General features: G+C 35.8%; 1 protein-coding gene across 2 annotated transcripts in view; it reads left to right on the top strand.

The window, feature by feature from the left end:
* The window catches only part of PHTF2 (putative homeodomain transcription factor 2), a 181546-nt gene that overhangs the window by 154427 nt on the left and 10249 nt on the right, over positions 1–16870 (top strand). For both annotated transcript variants that reach the window (XM_060244685.1, XM_060244686.1), the window contains 3 exons: positions 1575–1706; positions 13032–13118; positions 14076–14231. In XM_060244685.1, the coding sequence (XP_060100668.1) occupies positions 1575–1706; positions 13032–13118; positions 14076–14231 (375 nt within the window). The remainder of the gene's footprint in view (positions 1–1574; positions 1707–13031; positions 13119–14075; positions 14232–16870) is intronic.

The following is a 16870-nucleotide window of genomic DNA, read 5'->3' as shown; positions in this document are numbered from 1 at the left end:
TCTGATTATATAATCTGATTTCTATATTGGCTATCTCATGATGTCCAGGTATATAATTGTATGTTTTCTTGCCTGAAACGTGTTTGCAATGAATGAATGGTTGCCTTTACGGAATTCTATGAGTCACTCTCCTTCTTCATGTTGTGCTCGAAGCCCAAATTTTCCAACAATATTTGATTCTGCTTTGTTCCCTACTTTTGCGTTCAAGTCACCTACGATTATCAGCACATCTTGTTTAGGTGTGTGATCAGTCTCTTTCTGGGTACACATAAAAACTTTTCATTTCTTCCTCATCAGCATCTGTAGTTGTGGCATAAACTTGAATGATGGTTATTGATAGGCTTTCCATGAAATCTGATAGTATTCAATCAGAATTTGCATTATAGCCCCTTACTGCCTACACTACATCTTGCCTCACTTTCAGAGTAACTCAGTTCCTTCTGTATTTGTCATTCCCTGAGTAAAATGCTTTGCAATTTTCAGTCTGAAAATGTCCTAATGCAATCCACTTAATTCACTCACTGCTAGGATTGCAGTGTTTAAGCATTCATTTCTCTTTTTACTATGTTGAGCTTATCTTCCTGACAGAGCGGTTTGTCAGTGGAACAGGCTTCCTCAGAGGTGGTAGGCTCTCCTTTCCTGGAGGTTCTCAAACAGAGGTTAGATGGCCATCTGACAGCAATGCAGATCCTGTGAATTCAGGGGGAGGTATTTGTGAATGTCCTACATTGTGCAGGGGGTTGGACTAGATGACCCTGGGAGTTCCTTCCAGCTCTATGATTCTATCTTGATTCATACTTCCTATGTGTCAAACAACTTTGGACTCTTGTATTCATTTACGTCAACAACTGAACATTCTTTTGGCTTCGGTCAAGTTGCATCATTAAGAATAGGGCTAGTCATATTTGTCCTCTGCTCTTCCCAGTATCTGACCTGGGGGTTCCATCTTCCAGCACTGTATCTTCTTCTTCATTTTGGATTGCCTCATTATAGGATTTTTGAGACAAGAGTTGGTCAAATGTGGTTTTCATTGCCTTCTTCTACACCGTACTAACCAGGGTTAGCTGTAATGTTACTGTGGCTGTCCATGACAGATTCTCTGTCACTGTCACCTTCCACTATTGCTGTTGCCCAGTAGCTACCCTCTGAGGATTCCTCTGCTTCCATCACCATTGGAACTATCTGTTATCTTCTACTGATGTAGCTGTTGATCCTCGAAGGGGTTGGATGCATCTTAGTCTGGTGTCTCAGCTGTAACCATTCTGCCTTGAGTGACTCTGCTAGCGGTTTAGACCCCTCTATCACTCTCAGTTTCACTGACACACACACACCATGTTAAGATATGCAATCAAGAGAGAATACAAATGCCTTACTATATTTTCAATTGTTTTAAAGTTTGGGATATAATGGTTGCGCCATCTTGTATTTGATATGATTTGTTGTGTGTATATATATATATGTTGTCCTTTTATTGAGCTTGTAGTGATTTCCCCCAATTAAAATAATATAAGGTGATCAGCATGTCTAAATAAGGTTCTTTCTTACATTATTTAATACCTTTTTTTTTTTTACAGCGGCTACTTTTTGCCAAACTCTTTGGCCATTTAACATCTGCAAGGAGGGCACGAAAATCAGAAGTTCCTCACTTCCGGTTAAAGAAGGTGCAAAATATTAAAATGTGGCTTTCCCTCCGCTCATACCTAAAGGTTTGTGTCTTCTCCTTGAGCTATTAACATAGTTAGCCTACTTAACTGGTAAGCTGGTAAGTATATTTTGTTATATAATATACTGGTTACATTGTTATATTCAATATTGTCTTGAATCTTGATTCTCCGGGTGTCCTGGTAGTGGGTCAGTCCTCACTACTGGGAATGTAGCTCCTCCTCTCTGAGGACAGAGCTAGCTTAAACTTGATTCTGGAAGGAGAGGCTTATCCTCTAGTTTCCCAGTCTTACCAGCCCTGCCCTCGAAGCAGGATGTGTTGGCTTGAACTCTGTTGAGCTTGAATATCCTGATAAGAAGAAAGCAGTTGAGATGATCAGGAAAGCAGACAGGAAGGTGCCTAGGCACCCAAGATATGATGCCGGCTCAATAGTGCTTTTGATATTTAGCAACACTCCAAGTTTTGATGCACTGGAGATGTCAGACTGTCACTCTATATCCTCAGTTCTATGTTTAATTAGCCCTTTACCTTGTTCAAGTCTGGAAGATAAAAGTAACTGAGGTGAAAAGCCAGTTCTGTGAATACGGCTGTGAAATGCCTTGAGTCAATTGGATTGGAAATCATACTGGAAAATCAGAGGAAACAGGCCTTGTGGGTTAAAATGACTTTTCAGACACACACAGATGGTTAAAATACAAACCCTCGCTTCAAACCTGAGATTACCAGATTCCAATCATATCCAAGCATTGGATACGCAGTTTGGAACTTGCAGAACAGCTCTTAAAAATTTGGACTGACCTGTTTCTTGTGGGGCAAAGCATGAGGAGGGTGGTCCTAAAAACATTCCATAGAGCAGTTGTGCCAATGATTTGGCCTTATATAACTTAAGGGCTGCAGGAACAAAGTATCCATGAGTTCAGAAAAATTTCAGTATGGCATTTGCTGATCTTTCCCTTAGATCGGCAATGTATTTGCTGTGCTTAACCCTAGAACTAAAGGCCTCTAAAATTACACGCAAGTATTTAAAACTGTCAACTTGTTCTATCTGATGTCCATTTATTGCCCAGTTCCTGGGTTTTGATCTGCTTTTTGTTTTTTGATAGTTTATTGTGAGTAGTTCATCTTCACAGAACATGCTGAGCTTCTGTTTAAAACAATTTTATTATTCTGTAATACTCATCATCTATTATTAAAAGTTCATACAAAAGCATACATTTTTCTCCTCCCTTCCCCCCTTTTAATGACTTCCGACGGTGTATTTAAGTAAATTGCTAAAACTAAAAGGTAATTTTATCAAATAAAGAATCTTCATTAAAAAAACAACAAGAATATAAAAAGGAAAGAAAAAACCATATGTTATAATTATAATCCATCTTCATTATAATCCTTTAGTCCTTATCAAAAGAAAATTAAAAAGAAAGTATATTCCCATATTTCCTCTTTGACTATAGTCCATATATACTTCCTCCAAAGTTCAATTAGTGTCAAAAATCGCCAAGTATCCTGTAACCTTCCATTGTTTTTCAACATATATTTGAAATTTTCCCCATTCATTTTTAAACTTCTCTAGATCATTTTCTTTTAAGATTCTTGTAAGCTTGTCCATTTCACTCCAGTGCATAACTTTTAAAGTCCAGTCCCATTTTTCTGGAATTTTATCCTGCTTCCACATCTGCACATATAGTGTCCTTGAAGCTGAAAGCATGTACCAAATTATCGTTCTATCTTGTTTCAGAAATTTTTCCATTTGTAATCCCAACAAAAAGGTTTCTGGTGCCTTCTTAATATTATAATCCAAAATTTTTGAGATCTCTTGCTGAATCATTTGCCAAAATTGTTTTGCCTTTTCACAAGTCCACCACATGTGGTAGAACGATCCTTCATGTTTTTTTACATTTCCAGCATCTGTCTGACACTTGATTATTCATTTTTGCCAATTTCTTAGGTGTCATATACCACCTATATAACATTTTGAAACAGTTTTCTTTAATGTTATAACATGTCGATATCTTCATAGAGTTCTTCCATAAGTACTCCCATGACTCCATCTGTATTTCCTTATTTATATTGCCCATTTTATCATTTGAGATTTGACTACTTCATCTTCCGTAGACTATTTCAACAATAGTTTATAAATTCTTGAAATCAATTTTTCGTTATCACCAAGCAGCATTCTCTCCAGTTCTGTTTTTTCTTGTTTATTCCATCATTTTTAATGTCCTGTTCAAGCAAACTCTTAATCTGTTGCAATTGAAACCAGTAATATTTATATTGTAATTCTTCAGCCGATTTTAATTCCACCCTCCCTCCATGTATTTTTAACAATTTTGTATGATATCCATGTATTTTTAACAATTTTGTATGATAGCCATGTAATTTTAACAATTTTGTATGATAGCCATGTATTTTTAACAATTTTGTATGATAGCCATTTCTCTTCATTGATATCAGAATATAATTTTATTACTTCAGTTGGTACAATCCAAAGTGGTTTCCTTTTATCTCCCTATCTTTTATATTTTAGCCATGTATTTAACAAATTGCTTCTTATATAGTGATGTTTGTAAAACCCATCCATCTTACTTTTCGCATAACACATATATGCATGCCAACCAAAAACATTTCCATGACTTTCTAGTACTAGTAGTTTTCTATTTAATAACATCATCCATTCCTTAATCCACACCAGGCATACTGCATCATGATACAGCCTTAAATCAGGTAGTTGGAAACCTCCCCTTTCTTTTGCATCAATCAGAATTTTCATCTTAATTCTTGGTTTTTTCCCGGCCCATACAAATTCTGAGATTTTCCTTTGCCATCTGCTAAATTGTTTATTATCTTTCACTATAGGAATTGTTTGAAACAGGAACATAATTCTTTGTAAGACATTCATTTTAATTGCGGAAATTCTGCCCAAGAAAGCCAAATTCAACTTGTTCCATTTTATCAAATCTCCATCAATCTTTCGCCAAAGCTTCTCATAATTATTTTTGTACAAATCAATATTTTTGTTGTGCTTTCCACACCTAAATATTTTACTTTAGAAGTAACTTCGCATTCTATTAAATTTTGTAGTTCTTTCTGTTTACTCTTTGTCATATTTTTACACAATATTTTTTATTTTTCTTTGTTTATGTAAAAACCTGCCAGTTCTCCATACTCTTGTATCTTACGAAGCAGCGATGGTGTTACATGAGTGAGATTTTCATTTATAAACATTACATCATCTGCAAACGCTCTGTATTTATAAGAAAAAACCTCTCAGTTTCAAACCCTCTATCTCCTTATCTTCTTGAATTTGCATAAGCAAAACCTCTAAAGTCATTATAAATATCAATGGAGATAGAGGGGAACCTTGTCTTGTTCCTTTACTAATTGTCATCTTTTCCATCAAGTCTGCATTTATACAGAGTCTTGCTTGTTCAGTATATATTGCCTTCATCATTCTTATAAAGTCTTCTCCCAGTCTCATTTTTTCCATCACTGGAAACATAAAATCCCATTGCAAAATATCAAATGCCTTCTCTGCATCTGCAAAAAATAGTGCTACTTCTTTTTCAGGATGTTTCTCATTATATTCAATAATATCTACCACTGTTCTGATATCTCTAATTTGCCTCCTGGGAAGAAATCCTGCTTGCTCTTTTTTAATAACACTGTTCAAATGTTGTTTAAGACGTTCTGCTAAAATTCTAGCATATATTTTATAGTCATTATTAAGTAGTGAAATTGGTCTGTAGTTTATTATATTCCTGCCATCTCTGTCTTCTTTTGGTATCAACGAAATTACTGCTTCTTTCCATGTGTTAGGTATTTTCCCATCTGTTCTTATAATATTCATCAATTTATGAAGTTTTGGTGATAGCACCTCCACAAGCACTTTATAAAACTTTGCTGTAAAACCATCTGGACCGGGTGCTTTCCTTAATTTCCTTGAATTAATTGCCACCTCTACTTCTCCTCTTTCAATTGGTTGATTTAATACCTTCTCCATATTTTCCGTAAAGGAGTTTACTTTGATTTTCTGTAAATATACTTCAATTGTTCCTTTGTCCACCTTTTTACCTTTAAACAACTTGGCATAATATTTATATAATTCTCTTTTAATTCCTTCCTGGTCAACAATATCCTTGTCTCTCGATACTATTTTGTTAATAATTTTATTCTCCCTTTTTTTCTTAATTTGCCAGGCCAAATATTTTCCGGGTTTATTTGCTCCTTCAAAAGATTTCTGTTAAAGTCTTTTTAAGTTCCATTCAACTTCTTTGTTTAACAAATGTCTCAATTGACTTTGTAATATTGTAATCTCCCTTATAATTTTCTTTTTCCCAGGTATCTTTTTAAGCTTTCTCCTTTTTTACAATCTTTTTCTGAATATCCACCATTAGCTTGTCTTTGGCTCTTTTATCTTTATTGTTCAATGTAATTAAAATACCCCTCTTTACCGCTTTATATGCATCCCACACAGTTTGAAATTGAATGTCCTCTTTTTCATTTATTTTAAAGAAAACTTGGTCTCCTTTTCCAGAGATACCACTACTTCCTTTTTCTGTAGCAAATCTTCATTTATCCGCCATCTTAGAGTCTTTTTCACGGGTTTTGTAGACCACATTAATGGATTGTGGTCTGCTCCTACTTTATTTTTTTCATTATAAGTCAAAAAAAAATTGTACTCCATAACATATCAATTCTTGAGAAAGAATTATGCCTTGCTGAAAAGAAAGTATAATCACGTTTTTAGGGTTAAATTCCCTCCATATATCTTCCAGACTTTCTTGTTTTCTAACTCAAAAAATGACTTTGGTGATTTTCCTTCATTATTTTTTCCCCCCAGATCTGTCCAGAATGTTTTTAACTGTTCCATTAAAGTCCCCCATTAACATAATTTGCTCATACGTCACTTGGTCTAATTGTTGCATAATGTCTTTAAAGAAAGTCTTTTGCTCCATTTGGGGCATAAATCCCAATAACAAAGTTTTTTTTATAGTTCAACATCACTTCCACTGAAATATATCTACCATCATAATCCTTAAAAATCAATTTTGGGTCCAATTCTTGTTTAACATAGAAAACAACTCCCCTATTTTTCTCCTTAGCCAATGAACAGAATTCCACACCCAGTTGTTTATTCCATAAAAAATTATAATCCATTTTTTTAATGTGTACTTCTTATAGGCAAATTATACTGCATTTTTGTTTCCCAATCCAATGAAACGTTGCCTTTCTTTTTGTGGTGAATTAAGTCCATTTGCATTCCAAGATATTAATTTGTAATCCATCATGATTTTCTATTTTTAGTCTGTACCCACAAACTTCTTATGTTCATCCAAAAACTTCATTGTTTCTTGAGTGCTTGTAATTGTAAATCTCTCTCCTTTATGTTCAAAACTTAAACCCTCTGGAAGTATCCCATCTGTATCTCATTTCATTTTCTCTAAGTTTTTCAGTCAGTTTTTTGTATATCTTCTTGTATAATCTCCTGTCATTTATAACTTTCCTTGGCAGTCCTTTCATGATTCTTACACTACTGCCATCCACCTTCAATGTATTTTCAAATTGTTTACTTAGAATCTTTCCCACCATATCTCTTGTCACAAATCTTACAACCACATCTCTTGATAGTTTGTTTTTTCTGGCACACTCTGAATTAACCCTATAAATATAGTCATAAAAATAGTTTCATCAGGGTCATCCCCCAAAAACTCAGCAATGATTTTTACTATGTATGTCCTTAAATCAGTCTCAATAGATTCAGGCACCCCTCTCAAAGGAATCTGATTTTCCATTTGTTTACAGTCTTGTAGCACTGCTTTCTCCTGCATTTTTTTTATAGTGGAATCCACTGTGTCAGTTCTTGAATCTTGGTCTTTCACCTTTTCTTCAACCTCCTGCACTTTCTTTAACGCTGCTTAGGAGTCTTTTCTGAGATCTTCAATTTCTTTTTTAAATTCTTTTTTAATCATCTCTGCACTGGATTCAATGTCTTTTTTTTAATTCTTTCTTACTCTCCTTTTATTACTTTTACCAATCTTGCCTCCATGGCCTCTACTACCTCCTGCCATTTAGACATTTTTGCTTCTTCAAATGTCCTAGCCCTCGTATGAAACTGCTTTGCTCCTGATTTATTCACAGACATCACTGCCAATGTTGAAATAGGCTCAGAGGTTGACCTCATCAAATTAATTTTCAATATCACAGTCTTATAGATTAAGGCATGCCCTTTTAGATGAGCCTAAATCGCCGTTCTCTGAGGCTCCTAAGTCGAGATATTAATTTTTTAAAGTTTTATTTTCTTCAAAATGGCATCTGCGGCTTTTCTGTTCCCTTTTAAAAAAAAATCCTTTTTTTCCTGGAGTGTTCCAAAATTGAATCAAAACATATAGTCCAATAGATCTCACCTTTTAATTATGATATCTGCTTGCTCCACTATTTTTTAAAGTCCCGTTTACTTTTTAAAAAATTTTAAACTTTTGACCTTCTTTTAATGGCCGCCAGTACTTCTTTATGATTTATAGTCCCAAAGAGGGCTAGGAGGCTTGCAGTTTTTCCTTCTCAATGGCCACTTACTTCCTTTCTAGAACATGCTGAACTTCCTTAGGGTTCACCTAAGACCAACTGGGGTTCGAGATAATATTACAGCATCATCAGCATACAGTAAAACAGATATATGCCAGTTTGCAAGTTTCGGGAGATGAAGATCAGATGTATTGAGCCAGCTTACTATATTGTTGATATTAAAAAATAAACAAAGCTGGAGCTATTAGACATCCTTGCCTAACACCTCTGAAGGTTTCTATAGCGTCAATAAGATGGCCAAATCTACTGCATCTGACTCCTAGGAAAGTATGATCATGCAGGGCCTGTAATAGAAACAAAAGTCTTTTGTCAATATTTGAATTTAAGAGCTTATTCCAGAGCTGGGGTCTAGAAACAGAGTCAAAGGCAGATTTAAGATCGACAAAGGCAGCATATAATGAGGTTGCTCCCCTGGCCGAATATTTCTCAATGAGGTGCTGTAGTGTAAGACAGTGATCAAGCGTAGACCTACCCATTCTGAAGCTTGCCTGTTCAGCAGCCAAGATATTTTCTTGTTCTAGCCAGTCTAAAAATTTATCCAATGGCCTATATAGAGTTTACGTACGATGTTTTAACAGACTAATTGGTCTATAGTTTGATGGATCCTCCTTCTTACCCTTTTTATAAAAAGGGACAACTATAGCTAAACCTCAAGACTTGGGGATATGACCCATATTATCGATGTGTGTAAAAAAGGAAGCCCACCAATCCTTGTTCACTTTCAGAAGTTCTGGTGGAATACCATCTGATCCTGGGGCCTTTGCATTTTTCAGCCGACCAATAAGGGATTCAATCTCACCCATTGTTACAAGGGACCATTTTGGGGTATTTTCTAATGTTACCACCGGTAAAGAGTGAACAGCATCATTGTACAATTCTCTGAAAAAGGAAACCTATCCATCTTCAGGGATACAGGCAACCATTGGAGACTTAGCACCTGACACTCTACAAGTGACTAACTTCCAGAAAAGGGATGTTTTTTTTCCTTTGGCTGCTTTAATAAACTCTCCCCACAATTCTTTGGAATACTTTTTCTTTCTATGTTTTATCAATAATTTATACTCTTTTTTGGGGACAACAGTTGGGAAAGAGTTTCTTGCTTAGCTCTCTCATCAGCACTTCGGCATTGGTGGTAGACCCTATTCAAAGCAGTTTTGGCTGCTATGCATTTTTGATTGAACCATGGTTTAGATAAAGGGTATAACATGCTTGTCTGATGAAGAATGGAAGAGAAAGGGATGCAGTTTTTGTATGAGATTTTCATACACTTTTATAGGGTCTTGAAGTATCATTGAATACCCTGGTGCTTGACAGGAGTTCAGTAGGCTTCCTGAATTAAGAAGTTCTTTTAAACGTTGAGTTAGAGTGGGGGACCGTCTCACTTGGCAGCCAGACCTTTCTGTAGGTTGAACCATGATGGAATATCTGGATTTTATAATTTTATTAATTTTAACTACAAAAGAAAAGAGCAAAAGCAAAGATACATAAAAAGGGGGGGGGGCATTTACAGAGTGGGAAAAAGCCGAAACAGAGAGAAGTACAAATATATCAATGATAATTCTACCTCCAAATAAAATACCCAGATCATTCTACCTGCAAGTATAAAGTTCTCCCTATATTTTACCATCTTTGTCTTTCATTATAGAAAATTTTTACTAAACTAATATATCTATATATATCTAAACAATTCTTTTTGAACACAAATAGGTGTGTGTGTGTGTATGTATATATATATATATATATAATTTCAAGCCATCTCAATGCAAAGCTGTCTGATATAGCTTAATGATGTTATAAGCACAAACTAATTTGTTGTTTTAACAATATCCTTATTAAAATAAGCACATAAAAATCATATCTTTTTCCTTAACAAATTAAAAAGATACAACATAATAATTTGTCTATTTCAATATAAATAGTTTCTACCAAAGGAGCGTATTAGAGACAAATCTACCAGATTACAAAATAATTGTGCTATCTGCCTTTTTAACAATCCAACTCTTATATCAATGTGAGCAATTTTACCAAATAAACATACTAAGAATAAATCTGCTATGTAAAAATAAATGTGTTGTCTGCACTCTTTAGCGTTGATCCAAATTAACTGTATGTTTAACTAATATTTTAACAACACCCTTCCTTCCTTAGGCTCTCCTTTGGTCTTTTAAAATCACATACCAATTCATTATTAATAATTCCATATTTGTTTACCCATAAGAAAAACCAGAACTGAGGAATGCTTCTTCCCAAAATTTTAAAACTTTTGGATTCCTTTAGTTTCTATATCCATATTATACCAGAGAAAACCAACTTAGTGTAACACAGACCTCACACTTTGCCTTTTAAAATCGCATGCCAGTTCTTATTGAGAGTTCCATATCCGCTATCAACAAAAAGGGAAAAAGTTCAAGAGTCCTTCTTCCTGAAAGATTTCCATATCTTAATTTGCTGGCTGGGATGCACCTTCTCAAAGTGGCCTGCCCTCTCGTTAATGGGAAGAAGAATTCAGCGCCATTTCCTCCTCTCAGCATGACTTCACTCAATCTTAATTTCTGGTCTTGTTTTGTAACTGCGCCATAAGGATCCATTTTTGTTTTCTTTTAATTCATTTCGGAGCAGATCACTTTCCCATTCTAATTCCGCAGATGTCACCAGGATCTCTTTAGCACTCAGCTCCTGTAGATTTGAAAGTTCGCTGGCTTTCAGCATAAAAGCTCCCATTTGCTTTCTAATTAGCTGCATTAATGAGCCAAGATCCTGTTTCAAAGAAGTGATATTCCATAAAATATCTTTTTATAAGACATTTCGCTTGGCAGTGTCATTTTTCTCTGTCAGCAAACTCAGTCTCTTAATTCAAGTTGAAAAGTAATTTAAAGATCCAGTTAAATCGTCATTCCAAATCAGCTCCAGCTGAGATTTCAAATGTTATCATTTCAGTTGCAGTGAGACGACAGGAACAGATCTCTCTAGAATATATCTAATTTATGTTCAGATCATATTGCAGCCAAATAATAGTTTCTTTAATATATATCCAATTATAATCCAGGTCGATTTAAGTATTTATATTCAATCCAATTCAAGTAATTACCGATACTTAAGATTGCTCATAGACTTTTCGAGGCCTCATTTGCAAGAGAAGTAGGCATATAATCAGCCTCTATCCCTTCCTTTGAGCTAGCTGCTCGTTGTTATGCAAAACAACCCATCCAGTGGTATTGAAAGCTTACTTACTTGCCAAGTAGAATTGTCATGCTAGAAATAGAAAGACGATACATCAAAGGCTTACTGAAAAGAGCGAAAGAAAGCAGTCGGGCGTTCATCTTTTTCTGCTGCTCCGCCAGCTATCATGGCAGCAGAGCCTCAGGACATGCAAAAGCACAGGAGTAGCTGCTGCTGTACCCCTAGCTCCCCACTTTGATCCCCTCCACACTGTGAAGAAAGACTGTCTTTTTCCTATGTAGAGGCTGCAGGAAGAGGGAAGGCAATGGAAACCTGAAGTTAGAGGGGCAGATCAATGGAAGGGTTACGAACTCTAGGTTAGGAAATTCCTGGAGATTTAAGGAGTGGAGCAAGGAGAGGGTGGGGTTTGAGGAGGGATAGGACCTCAGACAGGTACAATGCCATTTCCTCCTGAGGAAGCACAAGAGATCACTCAGATTTACAACTGCTCTCTAGATGGCAGAGATCAGCTCCCCTTGAGGTGGTGGGGAGTAAATGCCTTCACTTAGGTGGGTGGGAAGATAGCAAGGGTGGCGGGCACTCGCCCAGAGCCTCCTTCTGGAGCACATTGTATTTTTCTTCACAGCAGGCCTTACTCCTAGTGCTGTAATAAATTTGTTAGCCTTTTAGATGATGCATGACTACTCATGTTTGAATTTGGTGACATTGTCTTGGTTCTCTGCAGATAACAAATAAAATGACTACCAAGCCAGACTGACCATTTCATTCTTGTGGAAAATCATAGTACTTTGTTCTTAAGGAAGAATGACAGCACTAAGTAATTCTCAAAGGATAAAAATGTCTAAAATATAATTTGAGAGCCTGGCATTTGAATTTTAAACTGGTGAATCCTGTCACTCCAAACTGCCATGCTAACCTTTCTCTAGCTTAATTTGTCTTTTCTCTCCCTCAATAAGAATCGCAGAATATTTACTGGCCTTATTTATGATGGAATATTTGGGTAATCTATCCAGCACTGACATTCTCTAATTAAAAAACTATTATGAGTTTTGGGGTGAAAGTCTCAGCATCTTTCTAAGCAACTGAAACCATGTCAGGTGTGTCCCTTGTACTTTTAAGACAAGCCATTTCTTCATTATTCCAGCTGCTTTGTTTCATAGTGCTTTCTTACATGTTCTTATTGTATGTTTTCCCTAGCCTTCTAATAGGAATTATTATATTCTCTATAGTAGCTCCTTTTACAGCAAAGGGATCTCCTCCCCCACAATTCCCTCTGTTTGTTGTGGGAGATAATGTAGTTCTGTAAGCTATAGAACTTTGAGAGAGGTTTTCAGGAGAACACAGTTACACTTTGGGATGCAGTGATACAGACACTGCAATGAGAGTTGGAAATGTCCTATAAATATTTTCTCAATCCACCATTTCTCCCTCCTTGTTGATGATAAATGTCCATACAACTTAAACCCAATTCCTTTAAATTTTCAGCTGTACATTTTAATACATTATTTTTAAAAGTTGTGCATTTTTGCTTGTTAAACCATGATACACATCTGGACATATTTCTTAAGTTACACAGTTTAATGGTTGTTTCCCTTTGTTTTATTTTCAGCGACGAGGTCCTCAGCGATCAGTTGATGTTATAGTCTCATCTGCTTTTTTGTTGACAATTTCTGTTGTATTTATCTGCTGTGCACAGGTAAGGAAAATCTGATGCGTTACTGATTTACATCACCATTGAAAATCTTTAAAACTTATGAACACATCTATGAATGTATGAGGCATTCTTATACTGAATCAGACCATCAAGGTCAGTATTGTCTACTCAGATTGGCAGTGGCTTTTCAGGGTCTCAGGCTGAAGTCTTTCACATTACCTTCTTTCTAATCCTTTCAACTGGAGATGCCAGGGATTGAACCTGGGACATTGTGCATACAAAGCAGATGCTCTTCCACTGAGCCTCCTCCTAAACTTACTTTGAAACAAGTTAGGCTGCAAGCATGCTATTGGAAACTGCACATGCAGCTCTCTCCAGCACAAGTATTGTTTTGTAGATAATAATGAAATGGGAACAGGTGTGGAGGAGCAAGTGGGACTGATGTAGCTGTTCACATGACCTATTGCAGGCTCCTAAACTGCTTGCTCTTCTTTGCCCTTTGTTATGCTTTACAACTGTGCAGGGTGGTGCTCTAAAGGAGAAGCACATGCCAACCCAAGGAGACAGTGGGGGCCTGACATCCAGCAGCACACACTCCCTTTCGCAGCCAACCAGCTATGTGGCTTCCAGTTCTATAGAGGAATCACTGCTTGTTTGGCTAGAAATGTTTTGCTTGGGCACCCTGCCATTGTATATCTAGAATAAGGAACCTTATTAAATATAAGATTATATTTAGTTCTTTCCACTCACGTTTGTTTTGCTCCTAGTAAACAAGTCACCAGAAAGAAAGCCTGAATGAGCCATACAAAAGCCCAAGAGCAGGGTTGTGTTCTTACAAAACTTTGTGTGCAATTCTGTGGAACATCTGCAGGAGAAATTTATCGTGGATTGTCCCCTATATCTTATTAATAGAGATTAATTTAAATCTTATGAAATGTAGGCATTAGAAATGCTAACCTATATTTTTAATGAAGTTTGCTGCTTCTTTTTTTCTTTCAGCTGCTTCATGTACATGAGATCTTCCTAGATTGTCACTACAACTGGGAACTAGTAATCTGGTGTATTTCATTAACTCTGTTTCTTCTAAGATTTGTTACACTTGGATCTGAAACAAGCAAAAAATACAGCAATACCTCAATATTACTTACTGAACAGGTAAGAAATCTCCTGGTAGGAGAGATGGCCCCATTCCAAAATGAGGAAGCTCCACCTTACCCATTTAAAAATTGAGTACAAAAAATTCTGGACTGTTATTGATCACATACAGAGAGATTAGTACAGTTCTGTACAAACCACAGGTTTGTAGTGATTTGTATATTCGTAAAGGTAAAGATAGTCGCCTGTGCAAGCTCCAGTCGTTTTCAACTCTGGGGTGACGTTGCTTTCACGACATTTTCACTGCAGACTTTTTACGGGGTGGTTTGCCATTTCCTTCTCCAGTCATCTCCACTCCCCCCCCCAGCAAGCTGGGTACTCATTTTACCGACCTCGGAAGGATGGAAGGCTGAGTCAACCTGGAGCCGGCTACCTGAACCAGCTTCCGCTGGGATTGAACTCAGGTTGTGAGCAGAGGGCTCCAACTGCAGTACTGCAACTTTACCACTCTGCGCCATGGGGCTCTGTTGCTTCATAAAACTCAAGACTGTGATATTGTATGTACATATTGCCAAAGCGTAAAATTAAAATATAGACTTCTTAAGCTGCTGAGGAACACATCTCTAAGTGTATTTGGCTGTTTAAAAGGATTACATGTATCATTGCTTGAAGTTTCAGAGACACCTGCTTTTCAGTGGCCCATGTGTGCAGTGGTCTGAAGTCACAATCTTCTCAAAGTAGACTGATCTCCAAAAAACATTCATAATAAATACCTGTCTATTAATATCATTAAAATGGCTTTTCTTTCTCCAGTATAAAGGGGCAACAGTTGAAAAAGTTTGTGAATTGTGTCAAGGGATTCCCAAAACAGATGACACAGTTACATAGTCAGAATTTTACTATCTGTACCTGGAAACTTAATAGATTGTATGGCAGGCCCATAGCCATGGGGGGAAAGGCCCCTCTTTTTCTGTATAAAACAATTTTATTTAGTAACATATGGTAAAAATATATATTTCTTGCATTGTTAATAACTTCTTTTTATCTATCCCAGATAGATAACCACCCCTCCCCCCGTTACTTGACCCCCACCGGTGTTATTTACTTAAAATACTAACATTTAAAGGTACCCTTAACTAATAAAAACAAAGATTAATATTCTTCTTCCTTCTAAGAATCATTATCAAAAATTGTCCAATGTCCTTTTATTTTCCACTCTTTTCTACATATCTTCTAAACTTTTTCCACTCCATCTTAAAATTTCTAAGTCATAGTCTCTTAAAATTCTTGTTAATTTGTCCATTTCACTCCATGTCATAACTTTTACAATCCAATCCCATTTTTCTGGTATTTTTTTCTTGCTTCCACAACTGTTAGGAAGCAAGTTGAAAGCAAGTACCAGATTATAGTTCTATCTTCTTTTGGAAATTTTTCCATTTGTAATCTCAACAGAAAAGTTTCTGCAACTTTCTTAAATTTGTATCCCAAGATCCTAGAAATTTCTTGTTGAATCATCTGCCAATACTTTTTTGCTCTTTCGCAAGTCAATCACATATGGTAGAAAGAACCTTCATGTTTTTACATTTCCAACATCTATCTGGCATCTTATTGTTCATCTTTGCCAACTTTTTAGGAGTCATATACCATCTGTACATCATTTTAAAACAGTTCTCTTTAATACTATGACACGTCAAAAGCTTTATAAAATTCTTCCACAAATATTCCCAAGTTTCCATCTGTATTTCTTTATTTACATTAATTGCCCACTTAATCATTTGAGATGTCACTACTTCATCTTCCGTAGACCATTTTAAAAGTAATTTATATAATTTTGAAATTAATTTTTCATTGTCTCCAAGCAGAACTTTTTCCATTTCTGTTTGCTCTCTTCTTATTCCTTCAGTTTTAATATCATTTTCCACCAAGCTCTTTATTTGTTGCATTTGGAACCAATCATATTTATTATTCAACTCTTTAGCAGTTTTCAATTCTATTTTGCCACTTTGTATTTTTAATAGTTGATTGTACGACAACCACTTTTCTTCTCCCGTCTCAGCTGTTATTTTTATTACTTCTGCTGGCACTATACATAACGGTTTTCTCTCATTCCCATATTTCTTATATTTCATCCAAGTATTTAGCAAATTATTTCTTATATAATGGTGAGAGAAAAAACCATCCATCTTTTTTTCCCATAGTACATATAAGCGTACTAGCCAAATTTATTTCCATGACCTTCCAATGCTAAAAGTTTTTTGTTTAACAGCGTCACCCATTCTTTTATCCACACTAGACAAACTGCTTCATGATATAATTTTAAATCTGGTAATTGGAATCCTCCTCTCTCTTTTGCATCTATTAAGATTTTCATTTTGATCGTTGGTTTCTTCCCAGCCCACACAAACTCTGAAATTTTCCTTTGCCATTTATTAAATTGTTTACTGTCTTTCACAATCAGAATAGTTTGAAACAAATACATTATTCTTGGCAAATTATTCATCTTAATTGCAGCTATTCTTCCAAGCAATGACAAATTAAGTTTATTCCATTTTATCATATCTTCATCCATTTTACGCCATAGCTTCTCATAATTGTTTTTAAACAAGTCAATATTCTTCATTGTTATCTCCAAATCCAAATATTTTACCTTAGAGGTAACTTCACATCCCGTTATCTTTTGCAGTTATTTTTGTTTGCTT

The sequence above is a fragment of the Heteronotia binoei genome, chromosome 8 (assembly GCF_032191835.1).
Source record: "Heteronotia binoei isolate CCM8104 ecotype False Entrance Well chromosome 8, APGP_CSIRO_Hbin_v1, whole genome shotgun sequence".
NCBI classification, from domain to species: Eukaryota; Metazoa; Chordata; class Lepidosauria; order Squamata; family Gekkonidae; genus Heteronotia; species Heteronotia binoei.
This window is presented reverse-complemented; position numbering and strand designations above follow the sequence as displayed.